At 46.2% G+C, this 23,501-nt stretch overlaps 1 protein-coding gene and 1 pseudogene across 2 annotated transcripts; both read right to left on the bottom strand.

Moving 5' to 3' along the window:
- Positions 1-468: 468 nt before the first annotated feature.
- On the bottom strand, positions 469-1,696 carry LOC308439292 (zinc finger CCCH domain-containing protein 15-like; annotated as a pseudogene). The gene has a single exon. The product of its transcript is annotated as a zinc finger CCCH domain-containing protein 15-like (transcript).
- A 1,742-nt stretch (positions 1,697-3,438) lies between these two features.
- Positions 3,439-11,366, bottom strand: SAXO5 (stabilizer of axonemal microtubules 5; the record flags this gene model as incomplete). Its single annotated transcript, XM_080941323.1, has 8 exons — positions 3,439-3,666; positions 4,653-4,732; positions 5,794-6,001; positions 6,246-6,355; positions 6,446-6,558; positions 9,991-10,091; positions 10,182-10,285; positions 10,808-11,366. The coding sequence occupies 8 exons, from the start codon at positions 11,364-11,366 to the stop codon at positions 3,439-3,441; spliced, it is 1,503 nt and encodes a 500-aa protein (XP_080797449.1).
- Between the last annotated feature and the right edge of the window lie 12,135 nt (positions 11,367-23,501).

The raw sequence follows: 23,501 nt of genomic DNA, 5'->3' as shown, positions 1-23,501 counted from the left end.
CCTGCTTAATTCCCACCCCTTTTTCTTCTAACTTAATGTCATTTTTAAATATAAAATTTCATTGCTAAAGAGCATATGAATTAAAAATTGTAGAATCAATTATTTCCAATGTTTTTCTTAGATAATTCATGCAATATTTTGTTTTTACTTACAAAATTTTCATTTTATGTGCACAAGAGTTTTTTTTTTTTTAATTTTATCGGATATTCTCTGTATTTACATTTCAAATGTTATACCTTTCCCCAACTCCCCTCCCTCCTCCCCCTCAACTTGTTTCCATGAAGGTGCTCCCTCTCCCAATCACCCCCTCCACCTCAGTGCCTTGGCTGGTTGATGATGTTGTTCTTCCCATGAGGGTACAAATCTTTCAGCTATTTCAGTCTTTGTCTAGATTTTTTATTGGGGTCCCCGTGTTCAGTCTGATGTTTAGCTGCAAGCGTCCGCGTGTATCTGTATGACTCTGGGATCTCATCTTTCTTCTAAATCAAGTGTGTTTAATTCTTCTTCTAGTTCATCCAGATCTTTGCCAGTGAACAGGTTTTCATCAACAGGAACAGCATTGATGGACCCATTTTCCTGTCGTCCCCGTCCACTGTCCTCACCCAAATCACTTCTTCCGCCGTTTTCAGCCGAGAAACTTCATTTGTTCTCATCTTTATCTGATGTATAAGTGCTGAATCTTTCAAGAGTGGCCACAAGGATGCCTGTCCCTTCTACGTCTCTTGGGATGTCATTTACACCTAGAGAATCATCTGCCTCAGTACCACCTGCTCCCTGAATGCAATGGGTATCCTCTGCTTCCTCATTGACCAGCTCAGGACGAAACTCAAGTAGCTCACGACCCCTGATCACCAGTGCTTTAGCTGCTTTGAAGTCAGCTTTCCGCCTCTCCATATCTTGTTCAAGTTTACCAATCTTTTCTTGTCTTTCCCTTTTCCTCCACGCAAGGAAAGATTCTAGAGTGATTTGGGTAACATTTGGACCTAGGGCAGACCACTCTCTTTCAATTGGCTCTTCTAATGAGATCTAGTCTTCTCTTCTGTCTTTCTTCAACGCAGACCCAGGAGGAAGTGCATGGTATACATCAATTGTCCCCACCCCCAGGACACACCCCAAACCAGTCATACTTGTTATTTTCAATGGCTTCAAGAAAATGTGTGCACGCCATTTGAGTTTTTGGTTCTTTCTTTTCCGCCTCACCGTGCTTCTTGTTTACTACGTTGTCCGGCTGTTTCTCATCCCAATTATCCACTGTCTCTTCTTCAAGTTCTTCATCTCTTGCATCAATGTAGACACTTCGTTTTTCACATTTTCTCTCCAAGGTGAGGTCATGAGAGAACTTCCATTTATCTCCTTCAGTAACTGTCCCTGTTTGAAGAATGCACACACCGCTGATTTGGGATCCGGACCTTTACTTATCTTTTGCGAAGCAACTACAAGTTCGAACAACTCATTCGGCTCCTGTAGTTCTTCCTTCTTGTCATCTTTCTTCAATTTCTTTCCAGCTTCACTTTGTGCTACCTGACGTGGATTCTGCTGACCAAATTTCACTTGATGAGTGACAGCCTTAATGCATTTCCGTTGCTTCACTCCTTTCTTATTTTTTGGTCCAAAAGTTTTGTCCTCTATGACCTTCTTTTTCTTCTGCTCCACCTTCTTGCTGACCCCCGGCCTGAGCCTGTTTCTTGGGGGGCATTGTGGAGGCGGGGAGGGGGCGCCGAGCTGACTGTGACTTGGATGGCTAACGTCGGGGTGTCAGGCAGGAAGACACAGCCGCCGCAGTTTGATTTCTAGTATTCACATAGAGTGGTTCACAACTCTAGGAGAGTACACACATGTTTTTATGGACACAGCTTCTCAATGTTGCAGCCCTGGCTGCCCCAAAAAACTCTTTGTAGGCCAGGCTGGACTTGAACTCACAGAAATTTGCCTACCTCTGACTCCTGAATGCTGGGATTAAACGCATGTTTCATCATGCCTGGCGCATGCGCACACACGAGTTGAGTCTGATTGTCCCTGTCCTTGAAGCCCTAGGACTCTTCCACATTTCACATCCCTGTTCAATTCCTCTGTTCAACTGTAGTCCTTTTATATATATCAACTATTTTAAAGAGTTAAAGATTGACATAATTTTATTTGTATGTATGGGTGATTTACTTGCATGTATGTCTGTGTACCGCATGGATTGAGTGCCTTATGCACCCGGAAGAGGGCATCAGATTTCCTGGAATGGGAGTTAGAACTGGTTGTAAGCCACCATGTGGGCACTGAGACTTGTACCCAGGTCCTCTGGAAGAGTAGGTGGTGCTCTTAACTACTGAGCCATTTCTCCTGCATGATTCTTAATTATACATCTACGCTCATATCCCTGTGTGATTGTGTATGTGAGTGCAGTATACTCAGAAGGCAGGACCACGGACCCACCTGGGCTAGAGTCCCAGGTGAGCCACTAGACATGAGTGCTGAGATTGGAACTCCGGTTATCTGCAAGAGCAGCTGGTACTCTGAACTAATGAGCCATCTCCTGCCCCACTGTCCACATTCTCTGTGTCACTCAGACTTCAGGAAATTGTGCTCAAGTGTCTCCCTTTGTTTTGCCTTTCATTCTGGCTTCATTAGGGTCTTGTGCTGTAAAACTGGTGCTCACTATGGTAACTCAGGCTTAGATTCTCCATGCCCTAACCTGAGTCTCTGGGTACACCACACCAAGCGCGGCTGCCCAGGTATCTTCATGAAGTCGTTCTTTCTAGTACATCCCCTTCTACTGGCACCTCTCCAAACCTCCCCTTTCATGATAACTGGTGGAGATGCCCTCTTTCTTAGTTACTTGGCTCATCACCATGAGAAAAATAGCTCATAAAAACTCACAGTTCAGAGTTGTAGAGACAGCTCAGTCAATTAAGAGCACCTTTAAACCCATGCGTTTGTGCCAACCACATCTAGGGTCTTCTTCCCTCAATTAATCTAATCCAGAAACTCTCCTGAAGCCATGATTAGAAGTTTGCTTCACAGAGCTGGAGAGATGACTCAGTGGTTAAGAGCACTGTCTGCTCTTCCAGAGGTCCTGAGTTCAATTCCCAGCAACCACGTGGTGGCTCACAACCATCTGTAATGGGATCTGATACCCTCTTCTGGTGTGTCTGAAGACAGCTACAGTGTACTTACACAAAATAAACAAATCTTTAAAAAAAAAAGTTTGCTTCATGGTTATTCTAAATTCAGTTAAGGGCAGGCAAGATGGCTCAGCAAGTGAAAGGCCTTGCCACAAAGCTTGGTCCCCGGGGAGCTAAGATCCATTCCCTGGAACTCACATGGTGGAAGGAGAGAACCAATTTTTACAAGTTGGCTTCTGACACCCCATGCACAAACACAAAGGAAACAAGTCAATGTAAAATAAAGTAAAAGATACAGCCTGCCAACTTGGCAATCGAGTGATATTTATTGCTGGCTCAGGCAAGGGTACATGGGAATCTGGGGTGCCCGAGGGTCTACTTTCTCATGCCAGCAGCCAAGGTACCTGGGTGTGCCCATGGGCAAATGGCTCTTCTGCATGTCACTTAGCTTCTGTGCCAATGGACCCTGGTGCTTGTAGGGAAACTCGTCTTGATACTGAGTGGAGAAGAAGCGTTGTCTACCCAGCGGGGGCTCTATATGGCTGTATTTGCACTGTGAAGTTAAGGGTAGGCAGTTTGCCAGGAAGTCTTGTGGTTGCTGACCCGCCCTGGCCACCTCAAGACACTCTGGTAAGGACATTGGAGGGTGAGAAGAGGCTCGGTCAGCTGAGACAGAGAGGGGATTGGCGGGGGAGAGACACTCTTAGCTTGATCCTTAGCACTGAAAAGATGACTTTCAGCATGCGTTTGGCTGGTGATTGAACTCTGTGTTGGAGAACCTGAGTTTGACCTTTGGAGCCCACATGGTAGAAAAGACCTGACTGCTCCGAGTTGTCCTCTGACCTTACCATATATGCCATAGCACGTGTGCCCCTGAGTGCACACACATACACCCCACTAAAATGAAATATCACAATTAAAATAAAATTAAATAGTCCCTAGAATGACCCCAGAACTTTGGATGGTCGTAAGTAGCTTCTAAGTGAACTCTTCTTTTGAGGTTTAAACCCTGTTAGGCAATAAATGTAACTGAGTTGTATGAACCTGAGCCTCAGAAGAATCTAGGTATGATCTTGAAGCTAGGTTGTCATCTTCAAGATTGTTGAGTTCTAAATTGTGGTGCATGCCTAAAACCTCAGCACTGGGAAGGCAGAGGCGGGAGTTCAAGGTCATCAGCAGCCACATAGGGAATTCCAGGCCAGCCTGAGCTAGAAACCTGCCTCAAGGGGGAGGTGGGGGAGGGAGGAAAGGAGGGAGGGAGGGAGAAAGAGAGGGAGGGAGAGAGGGAAAGGAAGAGAAGACAGAGAGAGAGGGGGGAGATAGAGAGAAACAGAGAAAGGGAGACAAGACAGAGAGAGAGAAGACAGAGGGAGAGGAAGAGAGAGAGACAGAGAGAGGGAGAGGGGGAGAGAGTGAGGGAGGGGGGAGACAGAGAGACAGAGACAGACTCTTGGCTTGAGCTTTCAGCACTCATTGGGCCCTAGGTCACTTAACTGTGATTCTGAGACTTGGGTTCACACTAGTTTGAGAGATGCTCACCTTCTGTAACAATTCTTCAGTGACAGAGGCACGAACTATTCCATGCGGCTTCATCATCAATTGATTCGTGGTTAAAAAGTCTACTTTTGAGATTTGGGTTTGGGGAAAGTTGGGGGCGGGGTAGAGAAAACAGAACAGGCGAAGTATGAGGGACTAACGGAAGATTCAGGGCTCGAGCACCTATGCTGAACAGAGGCTCAGGGCGGTCTGAAGCGTGAGCGGGGTCAGAGAGGGCACTATGCAGAACCATGTCTGACAGAGGAGGAAGGTTTAGATTTGGATGAGGGAAGAATAAGGAAGGGGGAGGAGCCTTGGCCTGATCTGAGGGTTGGAGTTACACAAGGGGAGGTACCATGGTCAGTCCGAAGCCGGGAGTTGTCATTCCAGGGTGGAATTAATTCAAGAAAGGTGACAGGCATGTTGAGGGGCAGAACTTTGGGAATGGAGTAGGGCTTTAGGAAGGGGAGGAGCTTGGGGATGTGGGTGGGGCTTTAGGGAGCAGTCTTTGGAGACTGTTACAGAGTCTTTGGTGGCTCACACCTTTAATTCCGGCATTCAGGAGACAAAGAGTCAGGTGGATCTCTGAGTTTGAGGGTAGTCTGGCCTACAAAGCGAGTTCCAGGACAGCTAAGGCTACACAGAGAAACCATGTCTTGAAAAACTAAAACTCAAAACCAAACCAAATCCAAAAAGATAGATAGATAGATAGACAGACAGACAGACAGACAGACAGACAGACAGATAGATAAAATGGGGAAAATGAGCTCCCTGGGGCAGAGCTTTCAGTTATGGGCAGGGCCTTTGGAACAGGAGCAGGTTCTTGGAGATGGAGAGGAGATGTAAGGATTGGTTAGATCTGTGGGAATAAGGAGGAAATTGGGGCTGGGGGCCTTAGTACTTAGTGCTTTCAGATGGGTGGAGCATTAAGAACAAGGTGGATTATTTTTCAGCAATGAATAGGCCTTCGGGGACAGAGGCAGGTCTTTAGTGTTAAAGGAGGGGGTGGGGTGCGGGAGAGCTTCCCAGAGAGACGGTTTTTCCAGGATTGGGGGAATGAGGGGGAGTTTTGGTAATGGGCAGAGCTTCCAGGAACCAGGGAGGATCTTTGGGGTTGAGGCGGGCTCTCAGAGGGGTAGCTCACACTTACCATTTGTGCTCTCAGGAGAGTTACTATCCAACAAAGACAAGTTGAGGGGTCTTTGTTTTATGGGGGTAGTCAGGGGGCAGTAGTCTGAGCCCATGGAGGTTTTGAAGAAGTTTCCGAGCAGCTTTGAGTCTCCCAAGACCACGTTATCCTTCAGTTTCTTATGAGAACCATGCCGGCTTGGAGGCTGCGTCGCAGGAGGTGGCTGTAGGAATACAGGTTTCTAGGGATTGGAGCCCTGGGAGTCATTCCGTGTCACGTGGATAGATTCCACCCTCTGGATTCCAGATGGGCTTAGCTTGTTGGATTATTGTATTTTACAGATAGAACCACTGAGGCTGATATTTGTGTATGTCAAACCCAGGAACCATGCTCCACACTTGTTCTGCCTTTGAGACCCCTTCTCCCCCGTGAGAGCACATCGCCACCCTGTCCCTCTTCCTGCTGACCTCACCGTAGAAGAACTTTGTGGAGGTAGCAAGGCTGCCAGGGCCAGGGCACCAATTTCCTTTCAGGATGTGTGACTCCGGAGTCTTATCGTGGTGAAGAAAGAAAGGCTCTGCCAGGGGAGGAATGTCAGCGTTAACCAATAGAAACGAAGCTGCAAAAGGCGCCAGGGGTGGAGTGCGCACGCGCAGGAGGCTCTCACCTGGCTCCTTGAAGTTGAAGTGGTCGTTCATGGTGGTTCTTCCATGGACCCGGCTGTCTCCGAGAGCAATGCTCACCTGGTGGATATAAGCTGCAGCCTGGGCCTTGTTATACCTCAGGCAAAGTAAGTTAGGATCAAGGTGGGGTCCTCAGAATTTTCAGGAAAGGTAATAGGGATGGGTGAACCATGCTGAGCTAGGGGTGCATTAATTAATCTGTATACGGTTTTTTTTTTTTTTTTTTTTTTTTTTTTTTTGAGATAGTCTCCCTACATAACCCTGGCTGGCTTGGGATTCTCTAGATTCGCTTGTCTCTGCGTCAGAGTTGTGTTGGTTAGTTTTTGTCAACTCTACACCAATTAAAATCACTTGGAAAGAGAGCCCCGTCAGCCGAGGAATTGTCTCAATCAGATTGGCCTGCTGTGCTTGTCTGGGGGGCATTTTCTTCATTAATGATCGGTGTGAGAAGGGCTGGGCCTTTGTGGGTGAAGCCACCCCTGGGCTGATGGTTTGCGTTGTACAGGAAAGTGGGCTGAGTCAGCCCTGGGAAAACAGGCTAGTTAGCAAGCAGCATTTCTCCATGGTTTCTGTTTCAGTTCCTGCCTCTAGGTTCCTGCTTGAGTTCCCCTGACTTTCCTCAGTGATGGAGTATATAACCTACAAGCCAAACAAACACTTTCCTTTCGAAGTTGCTTTTGGCCTTGATGTTTATCAGAGCCACAGAAAACAAAGTAGGATGGGGGTTCCAGTAAAGGCATGTGCCGCCTTCGAATTTAACACGCCCAACCTTTCAATTTATTTTTAAAGATTTTTATTCTGTGTGTTATGTTTGCCTGTATTAGGTAAGTATATCACATGTATTCCTGGTGCCTGTGGAGTGTGTCAGATCTCTAAGAATTGGGGTTAGAGATAAGCATAAGCCGCCAGTGGGTACTAGGAATAAAACTCAGGTCCTCTGCAAGAGCAGCAAGCACTCTAACTGCTGAGCCATCTCTCCAGGCCTTATTTGAGACAGGCTCTTACTCTGAAACCTTGGCTGGTCCAGAACTATGTAGACCACCAGATTGGCCTTAACCTCACAGTGAAGCACACTGTTTCCTGTAGGCATAATGTTTTTGTGCACTGTGTAAAGAGTATCCACGTAGTAGTCAAATGCTGATTTGTCTGCCCCGATACCATGTCTCAATCTGGACATGGCATTGAAATACTTATTCTAAGTACCTCCTGTTTCAAAGTTGTGAAAACATTGCTCACATGCTGATCAGCCAATGGCTGGGCAGAAGAGAGAACAGGGCTGGATTTCCACCTGCCAGGGGAGGGAGGGAAGGCGAAGGTGGGCGGGGCAAGGGTTACCATATGGATGAGGAGAGGAGAAGAGGAGAGGAGAGGGAGGATTTGCTACAAGAAAAAGGTTCAGGAGGATATCATGGGAACACACCTGGAGCAGAGGGAGCCAGACCACTACTAAAATGCAAGTATCTAGAACAGATCAATGATTGCCCAGTTATTATTCCATAAAGCCTGACTGCAGAAATCTCACAGTCTCCTTCTCATTTATCTGGGAGCTAATCAGGATAGAGGAAGACTATCAACTTAAAAAAATGCACTTACAGCCTCCCAAGTTCTGGGATGCAGGGCATCTTACCATCAATCCAACTTCTCTTTCTAAAAACATTTTTTATTAGCCGGGTGGTAGTGACCCACACCTTTAGTCCCAGCTGTTCGGGAGGCAGAGGTAGGTGGCTCTCAGTGAGTTTGAGGCCAGCCTGGTCTTCAGAGAGAGTTCTAGGACAGTCAGGGCTACATTAAAAAAAAAAAAAAACTAACAAAAAGATTTTTATTTATTTTTTATGTGTATGGGTATTTTGCCTGCAGGCATATATCTGTACGTGACATTCTTGCCCGGTGCCCGAGAAGATAAGAGGAAGGAGTCAGATTTCCTGGAACCAGAGTTAGACGCAGTCAGGAGCTGCCATGTGGATACCAGGAATTAAACTTGGGTTCTCTGCAACCTCAATTTGCTTTTCAAGGATTTAAAACAACATATTCGTGTGTATGTGCCACTCATGTGTAGGTGCCACAGAGGACAGAAGATCTCCCAGAGCTGAGGTTACAAGTCACTGGGAACTACGGTATGGATGCTGAGAACCAAACTCTGGTTCTCTGCGAGCGCAGCAAGGGCTTTATGAAAAATCCCTTTTATTCGCCTGGTGTAATTTTTTGAGGCCTACCGCCTCTCTGCTAACCTAGGCCTAGTTGTGAAAGCCTCTGGTCTCCGTATAATCTAATCTAGGCTTAGAGTGTTTTTAGCCTCTGAGACTCGCTGCTGAATAAACTCACCCTTTCTTGTTCTCACTGTACTCTGGCTGGCTGGTTCAACTTAGCTGTCCTGGCTCAAACTTCTCTCCCAGCTGACTGATTCAATCTGGCTTCTTTCTCAGCCTCTGGCCGAATGGCTGTGCTTGGCTACTAACTCTAGCAATCTGTTCTGATGTGGCTCCTTCTGTCTCTACCTGTGTCTAGCTTGTTCTCTCTTCAACCCATCTCTGAAAAACCCAATAAAACTGCCTCCTTCCCTTCTTCTCTCCCTCTGGACTGCTTCCCTCTTTTTTTTTTTTTTTTTTTTTTTTTTTGGTATGGAATAGAGTTTATTCATGTCATGGGGGAGTTAAGAGGGTAATAGAGGCAGAGAGAGAGAGAGAGAGAGAGAGAGAGAGAGAGAGAGAGAGAGAGAGAGAGAGATAGAGATAGAGAGAGAGAGAAGAATAGAGGTGGGCCATGAGCATGTGGAGAGAAGGGGGGAAGGTAAGGGGAAGAGGAGGGACAGGGGGCAGGGGAGACAAGGGAACAAGAGAGAGCAAGAGAACAAGACGCTTCCTTCTTACATGGCATCTCTTTCCTCCCTCTTCTTGTGAGAGTTGGGCGTATCCTATTCTGTCAAATCTTTCCCTGATTTGTCACGTTCTCTGCCACTCAATTAGACATCACTTTCAACCATGGATGCTTCCTTCTACAAACTAATTTTCCTTTATTGTGTGGGATTAAAGGTTGTGCCTACGTGGAGGTGAGAGGAGAGCGTGTGTTCTTTTCCTTTCTTCCACTATGTGGATCCTGGGGATTGAACTCAAGGAGGCACCAGGCGCAGTGGCAAACTCTTTAACCATTGAGCCATCTCGTTGGCCCGTGCCTTATTCCTTCTGAGACAGAGTCTCACTGAACCCGGAGTTAGGCTGGCAGTTGGCAAGCTCCAGTCACCCCCTTTCTCCGTGTATGCCACTCCACGGGGATGACAGGCACATGACAGGCACATGGTCACAGCCAGCTTTTTAGGTAGGTGCTGAGGATTTGAACTCAGACCCTCGTGCCCAGGCAGTGAACACTTACATGCTGAGCTGTCTTCCCAGCAGGTGCTTTAGCAGGCAATGTGATATCGTGGTGGAGCTTGGAATGAACATCTCCAAGGTCAGCAAAAGTTGGGGAGCCCTGAGTAGTACACCCAACATGTTGCTGAAGCCAACTGTGGGGAGAGAGTATAGCCTTTTTGTACCTGTGTGGCGACAGCCCCTGAGGTGTGTAGGTCTGCTTCACATGTGAGCACAGGGGACTATAGCCAGTCCGGCTGTCTCCTAGGTTTAAACTGGAGGAGGCCTGTGGGTAACATAGGGTGAAAGATCAGAACTACCCTAATTACCATGGCTGCCACCCACTCCCAGCAGAGCCAATGCCACTTTGATTTACCTTCTTACACATCAAGGCTGGTGGGCTTGGGAGGGCCTGGAACTGCTTCTTGTAGGAGGTGCCTTCCTGTCCCTTATAGTTCCACTTGAGGGTGTTCGGACCCCCTAAAGAAGGAGGATGAGAAGGGGGTGGAAGAAAATGGGGTCGATTTTTCTGCAACCTTAAGGCCACCTGGATCTCTACCCGCAGGAAGGTAAGCTGGGCAACCCTGATTATTCTAGACTGAACGACCTCTCACAAAAACCAAACCCAACCAACCAACCAAACAAACAAGCAACTAAAAATAATTTTAAAAGAGGGGGAGCCGTTGAGGTAGGAGCAATAGTAGTAATGTCCAAGGATGGGCTGCCCCTCTAAGTCTGATAAGACGGGAAAAGCTGCACAGTAACCCAAGAATGAAAACACGTGCTTGAGAACCACTAGAAGGTGAACCATTTTTCACATCCCCACGGACATTAATACTACTGCTCATCCTGTGATGAAAAAGCCCTTGCCATTGGGGAAGCTCACGGAGGAGGGACAGCTCAGTCAGGAACTTCCTCTCTGTAGACCAGCCTGTCCTTGAATTCACAGGAATCTATCTGGCTCTGCCCCCAACCCCAGACATGGCTCCGGTATGTGCTCACCTAGATGGCTGCAGGGTGCACAGGGCTGAGGGGTGACAGCATCATAGGGCGGGTAGTGTGCCTGGTATGAAGTGGGCGGCATGCGCAGCTGCTCTCTGTCCCCCGAGGGCATCGAATCCCGGTCAAAGAGGAGGCGCGCACTTTGGATGTCCTTGCGGGCGCTCGGTGGGAGCTCCGGCCAGCCGTAGTCCGTTCGTGCTATGGACAGGTTAAGGACAGGACGCGTATCCGCGTGCAAGTGCAGGTCGCTCATCTGCGTGGCTCGAGTGTACTTTGTATGCTCCTGCTGCTCGTCCTGCGACTGTAAGGTGGGCGGTGGTGAGAACGCACGGCGCATTTCGGATACACGCTTCTGGGAAGTCCATTGCTCTTCCCTTTGGAAGACTGAGGCTTGTGGTGGTGACGGTGACAAGGGGGACCGGACCAGGGTGACATGGGAATAGGCCGGGAAGTCCCTGTGCGTTGTGCACTGCATAGTGCCTTCGTGCAGGCGTGGATCAGGACTCAGAGAAAAGTGTGAGGCCTTGAGGAACTCCAGGGACAACGGGCACACAGGCATTGTGAGGCCCTGCTCCACCTGCAAGAGGCAGAGACAAAGGTCTGCGATAGTGACAAACGCCTCCTTCCACAACGGCTTTTTTTTTTTTTTTTTTTTTTTTTTTTTTTTTTTTTTTTTTTTTGCCCGACCCTAGGAAGAGTAAAGAGATAATCTCTTTATTTGGCACCAACTGTGTAGAAGAAGATATTGTGGTTCTCTGCCAGCTAGTTTAGCTTAGAGCCCTTGCAGAAGAGGAACCTCAATTGAGAAAATACTCCTATTAGATCGACCCGAAGCATTTTCTTCATTGAATATTGGATAGTCAGGCCCAACCCACGGTGGGTGGTGCCATTTCTGGGCTGGCCGTTGTGGCTTCTATAAGGCTGAGCAGAGCTTGAGAGCAAGCTAGTAACCAGCATTCATTCCTACATGGCCTCTGCATCATCTCCTGCCTCCAGATTCCTGCCTTGAGTTCCTTCCCTGATTTCCCTATAGGATGGACTACAAGCTGTAAAATAAAATAGCCCTTCCCTCCCTGACTTGGTTTTTGGTCATGGTGTTTTATCATAGAAAAAAAAATCCGGAGACAGGTAACCCCAGACACATCAGTTAACAAAAATAGACCAAGAACTCTGAGATTTTGTTAGTTAATGATGGGGCTAGAGACCACACACCCACACATTCTTGCACACACACACACACACACACACACAGACACACACACACACATACACACACGGATGAATATTTAAACATTGTGATAGCCGATGAATCTGAAATCATACAGGAGGGCCTGTGAGAAACGTTGGAAGTTGATACTGACATAAGATGTACACTAACAGCAACCCCCAGTTGGGTCCTGGATTGCATAAATCAGTGGTTCTCAACCTGTCAGGATGCCTTTGATGCTGAATGACCTTTTCACAGAGGTCACCTCAGACCATCAGAAAACACAGATATTTACATTATGATTCGTAACAGTAGCACAGTGAGTTACAAAACAGCAATGAGTTTTCTGGTTGGGGGTCACCGCGACACGGAGGAACTGTGTACTAAAGGGTGGCAGCATTAGGAAGGTACAGAATTGGTATAGATGCTGAAGTTGACCTAACACAAGCATTGGTGTGGTGGTTTGAATATGCTTGGCCCAGGGAGTGGCCTTACTGGCATAGGTGTGATCTTCTTGGAGGAAGTGTGTCATGTTACTGTGAGAGGCCTTAGGATTTGGGGGACATTGTTTAGAAGTCAGGCCTGGTTCTGCCTCCCAGCCCCATGCTCCCAGAAATAAGACTCAGACTCAAAATATAGCTACAAATACATTGGCCATAGAGCTTCTCTGACTAGATCAGAACTAAATAACCCAATTATTTTAACCCACATTCTGCCACGTGACTGGTTACCTGTGCTCAGGTGCCAAGTGTCTGTCTCCTCACATCTCTGCGAATCTCCTACCTGCCTCTATCCCAGACTCCTTTCTCTGTCCAGATGTACCACCTCTATTTCCTGCCTAAGCCATAAGCCACAGGCTTTTTAATTGACAGGCGATGCATCCATAGAACACACAAGATATTCTCTCCACAACTTTGGATTTGGAAAGCAGCGAGGTGCTTTGAGTGGGGCTTACTGGGGTATCTCAGGAAAACAGTTTAGGGAGTGATGACCACCAGGAAAAATCTCACCCAGCTAAACTTGTGCTTTTTCAGTTGAACTAGAGATTGTTATATCAAGTTAGGTGCTATTATCTGGTTACTGTTTTCATTAGGACTTCAATCTGGAATGAACTACAATCTAGAAACTGAGGTCACAGCTGTGATCCAGATCTTAAGGCTGGAAGATACAGGCTTTTGATTTGGATCCTGAGGCACAGTGGCCATGAGTAGCTTAGGCTAGGCATGGGCGTGCATGCCTTTAATCCAAGGAGAAAGAGGCAAGCAGATCTCAGAGCTCAAGGCCAGTCTAGGACAGAACAAGTATTAAGTAGAGAAAAGCTTAGGTCCAGGTGTGTTGGTATACACCTTTAATCCCAGAACTGAGGAGACAGGGACTTACAGATCTCTGAGTTCAAGGTTAGTCTACAGAGAAAGTTCCAGGACAGCCAAGCCTAGGCAATGAGGGAGTTTTTGGAAAACAGCTGGTGATGATGTAATAGAACAAGAGGAGGCCACATTCTAGCTCCAGCAAGGAGCAGAATTCAGCAGCTTTAGCTATATGGCTCTGGCTTTAAAGTCAAGAGTAGAAGGGATTATTGGGACAATGGATGCTGGTTAGCTGGAGCTAAAAAAATAGTGTTTATTAAGAAGAGGTGAAACCTTCTGAAAAGTGTTTTCTAAGAGCACAAAAGAACATTCCAGAGATAGACCTCCTGCTGGCAGCTGACTTGATAATGTATAAAAATCACCCAGGTGGTTTTGAAGGCATAAGGGGTCATGGAGAGCAGCTAAGACTTGGCATTGTGAGAGGCCATGGAAGGCCATAGGTGATGGTACAGCCTCAGTTGCAGTTGATGGCCTAGGATTGAAGGAGTCATGGAAGAAGTTGAGGCTGGAAATCATGAAGAGAGCCTATGAGAGGCTGTTGGTGAAGTTTAGTGGCAGCAGAAGACCCCAGTGTACTGGAGATGCCAGTACCATGGGATGATCGATCACCAAGAACAGCAGCAGCAGTGTAGTGGATCAACCTGAGCTTAGAGTGCCACAGAAGGCAGAGCTGGAGAAGTGACCCAAGCCCTTTGGAGGAGCCCAGAAGATCAAGTGTAGATCACAGACATTGGAACAAGAGCCCATAAAGTAGAAGTTGCCTTGGAGACCTCAAGATGTTAGAAATGTCAGAGCCATGGGACACCTGCTGAGGAAAGCTGCTACCAGGGAGTGGCACCAGCACAAGAGAAAGAATTGTGTTGCAGTCAGCTAAGCTGAAAGGAGTTGGATATCAGACATGGGGGTGCAGAGTTTGGAGTTTGCCCAGCTGGTTTTTGGTTTTGCTTTGGTCCAGTATTTTCTCACTATGACATTTTAGAATGATATATCCTGCACCATAATATGTTGGAGGCATGTGATCTGCTTTTTAATTTTGATTTTGTAGGAGATCATAGTTAAGTGATAGGATGAATCTCAGAAGAGACTTTGAACTTTAGACTGTGTTGAGACTGTGGGGACATTTGAAGTTTGACTAAATGTATTTTACATTATGCTATGGCTAGGTATGGCTCCCATAGACTCATGTGTTTGAACAAGCCTTTGGGGGTCAGGGAATGGAATGTGGTGGTTTGAATATGCTTGGCCAAGGGAGTGACCTTGTTGGAATAGGTGTGGTCTTGTTGGAAGAAGTATGGGGTGGGCTTTGAGAGTCTCCTGCTAGCTGCCTAGAAGCCAGTTGGCTCCTGGCTGCCTTTGGATTAAGATACCCAGGATACCTTTCCATCCAAGCAGGAAGGCCAACACTCCAACTTGATATGCAGTCAAGGATGGCCTGGAATTTATGTACTTCCTCCCTTCATCTTCGAACCTTGGGATTGTAGGTGTATCGCCATAATTGCTTGTGCCTCGGAGAGGATGGAGCCCAGGTCTCCATGAATTCTAGGCGAGCACTCTACCAGCTGATTGCAGTACAAGGTTCCTTATTTCATTTGTTCATTTATTCATTGGTCCAGGCTGATCTCAAACCACTCTCTCATTCTACTTTTAAAATCCAGGGATCACCGACCCAAGCCAGCCTGTGTATATGTGTGTGTGTGTGTGTGTGTGTACACATGTGGAGGCTAGAAAACAACCTCAGATGTCATTCTCAAGATTGCTCTTCACCTCCTCATGGGCTTGGAGCTCATTGATTTAGCTGGGCAGGATATCAGTGAGCCACAGACATCCCCCATCTCTACCATCCCAATGCTGAGATCATAAGAGCCACCTAACATGGATGCTAGGAATTAAACTCACAGAATGATCCAATCTTCACCTCTTTTGTTGTTTCCTTTTGACATAAAATTTTTTGTAGTCCAATCTAACCTTGACTTCCCTGTGCAGAGAAGAATGACTTGGAATTTATGATCCTCTAGTTCCTGCCTTCAAAGTGCTAAGATTTCGGCCACGCCTAGTTTATACAACGCTGGGATTCCAACCCAGGACCTCATTCGTGCTGGGCAGGCATTCAGAGTCCAGTTGGAACACATAGCAGGTTGAAGTCAGGGAGGGCTTTCTGAAAGAAGTGAGTCTGGAAGCCAGAAATGTTGGTGGGCAGCAAGAGCCTCTAAGAGTATCAGGGAAGATGTGGGAGGAAGGAAGCTTCGTTCTAAGTCACAGCTGACTGATTGGTCAGAGGGGCTGATGATCATCTAAAGCTGAAGGTGGAGAGGAATTGTGGGAAGCTGCTGATGAATAGCATAGGCAGCCAACAAGCAAAGCTACTGTCTTGTTAGGGTTTTTTGCTGTAAAGGGTAACATACCTTTATACCTTATTTGGTATATGATTATACCTTAATTGGGGCTGGAAGTATCAGATGTTTAGTCCAAACATCGTGGTAGGAAGCATGGTGGCATCCAAGCAGACATGTTGCTGGAGGAGCTAAGAGTTGGAGTCCAGCCTAGTGTTGACCTTCCTGCTTGGATGGGAAGGTATCCTGGGACTCAGAAGCGCAGGAACCACACAGCTCTGAGAGGAATCCTCTTCAGCAGAGATGGTGTATCTTCTAAGGGAGGCTATTCCCAGCTGAAGAGCTCAGGCACCTCAGCCCTGCTTCTCTTCACTGCTTCTTGACTTCCAGTGAAAGAGTCACACCAGGCAGCAAATCTCATAAAACATTGATTGGAGGGTCCAGGGTGTGGATGGAGGAATCCAGGAGTGGCTGCCCATGCTCCTAAGAGGGAGCAGACAGCAGGAACTTGGACAGAGTGCTGTGCTTACACAGAGGTCTTGCAGGGTAGAGCTTTCTAGGGCAGAGCTTTCCAGGGTGAGGATTGGTGGGATTTCAAGTCCTGAGCTTGAGCTCAGGGATTGGTAGATTTTTTTTTCTGTTCAGGGATTGATGGATTTTTATATTCAGGAATTGGTGGGTTTCTGTGGGAAGTTCCGAGATTGGTGGCTTTTGTTCAGACTCTTCACCTAAAATTAGCATAATCTGAGGAGGGCCCTGTTGAGGCGCTGGAGATGACCCTTGTAACTATTACAGACATTGGAAACACCTTTATGACAGATAGGGAGTTCTGGCTGAGGGGCCTGGCTACTTTCTTGCCCTGAGGGTTTACAAAGTTTACAAAGGGAGTCCCACATGAATACCCAACATGTAGGCTACATCCAACCCGTGTCTTATGTTAAAGCTGGAGCTTAATGCTTGTGTGTGTGTCTAGTCTATGTAAGATCCTAGGTTCAGATCCTAGTTCTACAGGATACAGGGACAAGGACACAGACCTACCTTACTGGGCTAATGAATCTTGAACTTGGCTTCTTTCTGGTTCCTCTGACTCCTTTCTGGTCCTGGTCATCCCTGGTCTTCTGGTCCTTTCTAGAGGTTAACCCAAAATGGTCTGGCCCAGCTCATTGTGACCTCAAGAATTCTCCCAGATAATGCTGTCACCTGTCACATAGATGTCCTACTACCTCTGGGGCAGCCTTGAGGACTTGGGATTGAATTCTGTCAGAGACTCAAGCATGGAATTTGAGTTTTCAGAGCCTTGGTTTTATGATCTGGGAAATGGTATGGAGAAAAAGATGTGTATGTGGGGGTTGGCTAGGGTGAGGATAATATTTTTAATGTTTTTCTGTTTACCTGTATCATGACACTACACATGGGGACTGAAGTCCTTGAGTCACTGGGCCCTTCTTGTCATGCTAGGGGTCACAGAACCTTTTAAACATTTAATTCCTTTTTAAGAGAAACCTTTAAAAGTACATTTTGTGAGAATTAACTTAAACTGTTACTGGACACAACCTAGAATCACTTGAGAAAAAGAGTCTCCATGAGGAGTTGCTTTCATACAGTTGGTCTGTGGACCTGTCTGTACACGATTATCTTGAATTAATTGATGTGGATTTAAGTTTACTGTGGGTGGCAACATTCCCTAGGCAGGGGGTCCTAGATACAGTGTGGAGAAATAAATGAGCACATTGAGCAAGAATTGAGGACCCATGCATCGAATTCTCTCCATCATCAACTGTGGATGTGCTGTGAGTAACTGAAGCTCCTACCTTCACAATGGACAGAAATCATAAGCTGCAATACACTCTTTCTCCCCTAAGTTGCTTCTTTTTTTTTTTTTTTTTTTTTTTTTTTTTTTTTTTTTTTAAAAAAAGAATGTTTAAACCACAGCAACATAAATGGAACTAGAACACGGTTATTTGTATATATGTGGGTGTGTGCATGTGTTCCATGGTGGTCTGTGGATGTCAGGAAAAAAAATGCTTGGGAGTCAACTTTCTCCTTCTACCATTTGGGTCGTAGAGAGTAATTTGTCGGGGATGTTTTTCGCGCTGTATATTCCAATGCTGATTTCTTTACCCACAGATCTGGTTGTAGTCAGACCTTAGTATTGTCACAATATGAAGCATTTTCCTGATTTCGTATCAAAATTCCTCAGTATTTCATAAACCATTTTTTAACCATCTTCTGACTGGTTAAAATAAAGGGCTGAAAAGCCTATAGCTGGGCAGGAGAGGAAAAGGTGGGACTTCTGAGTCCAGAGAGAGGGAAAGAGTTTCAGGTGGGACCTGGGGAGACATGGATGAAGGAGAAGGTACTAGAGCCATAGACTAAGATGGCAGGTAACAGACCACGGGGCTGGGAAGTAGGCTAGACCTGCATTGTTGGGTTAGAATAGCTCAGAATCTGCCCAGAGCTTTTAATAAATATACAGGTCTCTGTGTCATTATTGGGGAACAAGGGAGGGCACAGAAGTTCCCCTTTAACAGCAAGTGCCTTCACTCATTGAACAATCTTGCTGGCCCCACTTGTGATATAGTCAAGGATGACTTTAAACTGATCCTCCTGCCTCTACCTCCTCAGTGCTGAGATGACAGATACACATTACCACATCTGTTTTATGTGGTCCTAGGGATGGAATCCAGGGCTTGATGCATGCTAAGCAAGCACTCTGCCAACTGAAAGCCACAGTCCAAGCACTCCTCAAGGTAACTTTTGAGTGCATGTTTCCCCACTATCTAAAAGACTACTTGGAAACATACCCTTGGTTAGATAAATTCTAACTAATTTGACTTGTCCTTGTGTGTGTGTATGCATGTGTGTGTGTGTTATGTGTATGTATATATATATATATATATATATATGAGTATGTATGTGTGTGAGATGTGTATGTATGTGAGCTATGTGTATGTCTGAGAGTTTCTATTGCTGTGAAGAGACACCATGACCAAGGACAACATTTAATTAGGAGTAGCTTACAATGTAAGACCCAAATTGAGTCTTATCTGTTTGAGGCTCCCATGAGTGAGATGAGAGATCAGGAATCGATGCAAAAGCAAGAGGTTTATTAGTCCAGTGCACTGGGGTGCCCTACATCCAGAGGAGAGGCAACCCCGAAAGGCTGTTACAAGCAGTTTTTATACCTTCTAGGGGTACATCAGGTTACATCAGCGAGGTTATAATTTAAATTCATTGGCTAAGCATATTGACCTTTAAACTTACTGCTTAGTGAGCATATGCGTCAGGATCCTAACTGGGACTCTCCAGAGGGTCAGATGGCTATCAGTCAGCACGTTTTTTGATTCTCCCGAGAATTGTTTACTCAAGGAAGTCCCTTAGGCAAAGGCAGGGTGGGCCACACAGGTTGGGGGTAGAGAATTTCCTACTTCCTTCAACAGGTTTAGAGGTTTAATTCATTATTATCATGGCAGGAAGCATGGCAGTGTTTAGGCAGACATGATGCTGGAGACAGAGCTGTGAGTTTTACATCTTGATCCAAGTCCAGCCAGGAGAGATGGTTTTCCAGGGAGCTAGGGTGAGGGTCTTAAAGCCCACCCCCATAGTGACACACCTACTCCAACAAGGCCACATCTCCTAATAGTGCCATTCCCTGGGCCGAGCATATTCTAATTACCATAGTGCGTGTGTGCATGTATGCTGTGTGTGTTGAGGTGTTTTATAAAGTACATAGAGGACTTGTTTCACGAGAGTTTAGGCAGAGAGAAGGAACTGGGGTTTTTCCTGCCTGGGAAACACTCAGAGTTGGGTTACAAAGGTACATTTTTCCCCCTTCCTTTTTCCATTGATGTGGATGGAAATCAGATCCTCCCACACTGGTGGGATAGTGCTCTGTTAGTAAACCAGGCATGCCGGTAATCACTTGCACTCCTGACTCTATAATCTCAATAGAGGCAAAAGCAGCAGTCATCACAAGCTCCAGGCCAGTAGCACCTTTTCTTAAAAAAAAAAAAAAAAAAAAAAAAAAGAACTGGAGAGATGGCTCAGTGGTTAAGAGCACTGGCTGCTCTTCCAGAGGTCCTGAGTTCAATTCTCAGCAACCACATGGTGGCTCACAACCATCTGAATTGGGATCTGATGCCCTCTTTTGGTGTGTCTGAAGACAGCGACAGTGTGCTTACATATAATAAATAAATTTTTTTTTAAGAAATGATAAGGCCATATGTGGTGGTGGCACCTTTAATCCCAGCACTTGGTTAGGCAGAGGCAGTCGGATCCCTGTAAGTTCAAGGCCAGCCTTTGATCTTGGGGTCTTACATGGTAGAAGGAGAGAACTGAATCCTGAAAGTTGTTTGACCTCCACATGTGCCTCATGGTATGCATACATACGTTCCTCCCTCTCCCCCCAAATACATGTTTAAAAAGTGAATTTCATTGTATGTAAATTATACTTCAATAATGCCAGTTAAAAAAGAGAACCCCACAGAAAGAGACAGACAGACACACACACACACACACACACACACACAGAGAGAGAGAGAGAGAGAGAGAGAGAGAGAGAGAGAGAGAGAGAGATTTATTAAAAATCTGAAGGCTGGGCATGATGGCACATGTTTTTAATCCCAGGATTCAGGAGGCAGAAGTAGGTAGCTCTCTGTGTGTTTGAGACCAGCCCTGTCTATATGGAGAGTCTCAGGCTAAGCCAGAGCTATTTGCTGAGACCCTGTCTAAAAAAGTAAAAGCTGAAGTTGTAACTAACACCAAAGCTGTTTGGATGGGTTCCAAAAGCAGTTCTAGCCATTTGTGGCTTTCCTTCTTGGCTGGCGCTGCTCTCAGTCTCCAACCACCCCCAGAGCTTTGGTTCAGCCAGCCAGGCACACACAAACATTTCATCCTCATTCTCTTGTTTGCTGGGAATTCAGGCTCTGGAGGGCAGATCACAGAGCAGGGGGTAGAACAGATCAGCAGTAGGGTACCTGCCGGGCAGGCAGGAAGCTCTGTGTTTCTTGATTTTCTGAATCACTTACAGGAAGAACTACAAAGAATTGAAGCCACCATGTGCGGGGGATATAATTTACTCTCATAAATCAGGAACTTGGGTTGTGTGGTGAGATGGCTCAGGTGGTAAAGGCGCTTACCGCCAAGACTGCGGAGTGAGCACAATCCCTGTGATGGAGGAAGGAGAGATCCAACTCCTGAACTTGTCAGCCCCATGCACACCACACACCCGTGCGCTCACCCACAATAAATAGATGCAAAAAGAGCAGAGGTCTGTTCCCTCTCATTTGTGACGCTGTGCACACTGTCTGCATTTGGAGGCACAGAGCGGCCTTGTTTTGTCTTGGTCCTCCGAGGTCACAGAGAGGCCTTGTTTCATGTGGGTGTTCTCTGTTCGGGAGGAGGACGTTGGCTAGGGAACAGCAGTGACTTGCAGACCAGTGCCTGGCAGCTCCAAGGTCAGCTATGGAGGCCAGGGCTTAAGTGTTTCTCAACAGTCAAATCAAGCTCAATTCTTCACCAGCCTGCGAATCTTCAAAGCCGTGTCTCTTGGAGATTGGAGACAGGAAGTGCCGCAGAGAGCCTGGCAGCATGCAGGGGAGCCAGAGAAAAGTGGCACTCAACACAGGCCATTGGGAGGAGCACATATCCAAGGGATCTTGCTGGGTGTGGCTGCACTCATCTGGAATTTCAGCATTGTGAACTAGAGGCAGAAGGATGCTGATATATATATACATATACATATACATACATACATACATACATACATACATACATACATACATACACATACACACACACACACACATTATATATATATATATATATATATATATATATATATATATATATATATATATATATATATATATATATATGTATATGGCCTGGGCTATATAGTGAGTTTCAGGGCATCCAGAGCTACAGAGTAAAACCTTGTCTCAAATAAGTAAATCACCCCCCCCCCGAAAAAAAATCCCAGAGTCAACATTTCAGTATCGCTTGTCTCAGTGGCTGGGAGGTGGCTCAGTTGATAAAGGGTTGGCTAGGCAAATTCAAGGATCCAAGTTCAATCCCCTCAACTTGTATTTAAAAGCAGAGCAAGGTATGATGATAATTCCAGCACCAGGGAGACAGGGACAGATGGGTCACTGGGACTTGACGACAAGCCAGCCTCACCTAATTGGTGAGTACCAGGCCAGCCAGAGACCCTATCTCAAAAATAAAGATAGGAGACATTGCCATCTGGGCTCTACATGCATGTGTACATGTTTATCCCCACTCACAGGGGCTCATTTATAAAACAGTGATGGAGGAGAAGAAAGGTGTAAGGAGTACTCAGAAGGCTTGGCCCATGGTAAGTGGCACTATTAGAAGGGCTAGAGAGATGGCTCAGGGGTTAAGAGCACTGACTGCTCTTCCAGAGGTCCTGAGTTCAAATCCCAGCAACCACATGGTGGCTCACAACCATCTGTGATGAGATCTGATGCCCTCTTCTGATGTGTCTGAAGACAGCCACAGTGTACTCATATAAAATAAATAAATCTTTAAGAAAAATGGAGGTGTGGTCCTATTGGAGGAGGTGTGAGAGGAAGTGTGCCACTGTGGAGGCGGGGCTTTGAGGTCTCATATGTATGTTCAAGTCTGGCCAGTGTGATCCAGACCCTTCTCCTGGCTGCCTTTGGATCAAGAGATAGAACTCTGAGCTCTTCCAGTACCATGTCTGTCTGCCCACTGCCATGCTTCCCACTATGATGATAATGAACTGAACCCCTGAACCTGTAAGGAAGCCCCAATTAAATGCTGTCCTTATAAGAGTTGCCTTGGTCATGGTGTCTGTTCAGAGCAGTAGGACCCTAACTGAGACAAAGGGAAAGAGTTATTTTAGTTTATGGTCCAAAGGGAGACAGACAGAAACAAGCCTGGATAACAATATTTCTGTCCAGGGCACGTTCCCAGCAATCTAATCTTCTTTCACTTCCTTCACCTTTTTTTTTTTTTTTTTTTTAAATGGGAGAGGTAGATACTTTAAAAAAAGCTTTATTTATTTTATGTATATGAGTACAGTGTAGCTGTCTTCAGACACACCAGATGAGGGCATCGGATCCCATTACAGATGGATGTGGTTGCTGGGATTTGAACTCAGGACCTCTAGGAAGAGCAGTCAGTGCTCTTAACCTTTGAACCACCACCTCTCCAGCCTGCTTCCTTCATCTTCTAGGGCAGTTGTTCTCAACCTATAGATAGTGATTCCCATAGGGCTCCCATATCAGATATCCTGCATATCAGGATGCATATTATAATTTATAACAGTAGCAAGATTATGCTTATGAAGTAGCAAAGAAATCATGTAATGGCTGGGGTCACCACAACGTGAGGAACTGTATTAAAGGGTCACGGTATTAGAAGGACTGAGAACCATTCTTATAGGAACAACAAGGGCTGAAGAGATGGCCAAGGAGTTAATTAAGCACACGTCTCCTCCAACTCCTACATCACCCACTCTAGCCCCAGGGGATTCAAGGCTTCTACCCTCTGAGGATGCCCATGCACTCGGTCTTGAGAGCATATGCTCACCTGAGCACACATCATGTACACACACACACACACACACACACACAATCACACACACACACACACACACACAAAGAACTGATGGAGAGGACATAGTCCGAATAGCCAGGCTGTCTTACCAGTTGAGCAGGAAGCTCTAGGCTTGCAGCTTTCACAATCAGCCTCCAGTCTGGGGTGGCTTGTCAGAGATTTTTACATTGATCCTGCTTCTGTAAGAA

This window comes from Micromys minutus, assembly GCF_963924665.1.
Source record: "Micromys minutus genome assembly, chromosome: 29".
NCBI lineage: Eukaryota > Metazoa > Chordata > Mammalia > Rodentia > Muridae > Micromys > Micromys minutus.
Note: the sequence above shows the minus strand (reverse complement) of the source record. Positions and strands in the feature narration are given on the sequence as shown.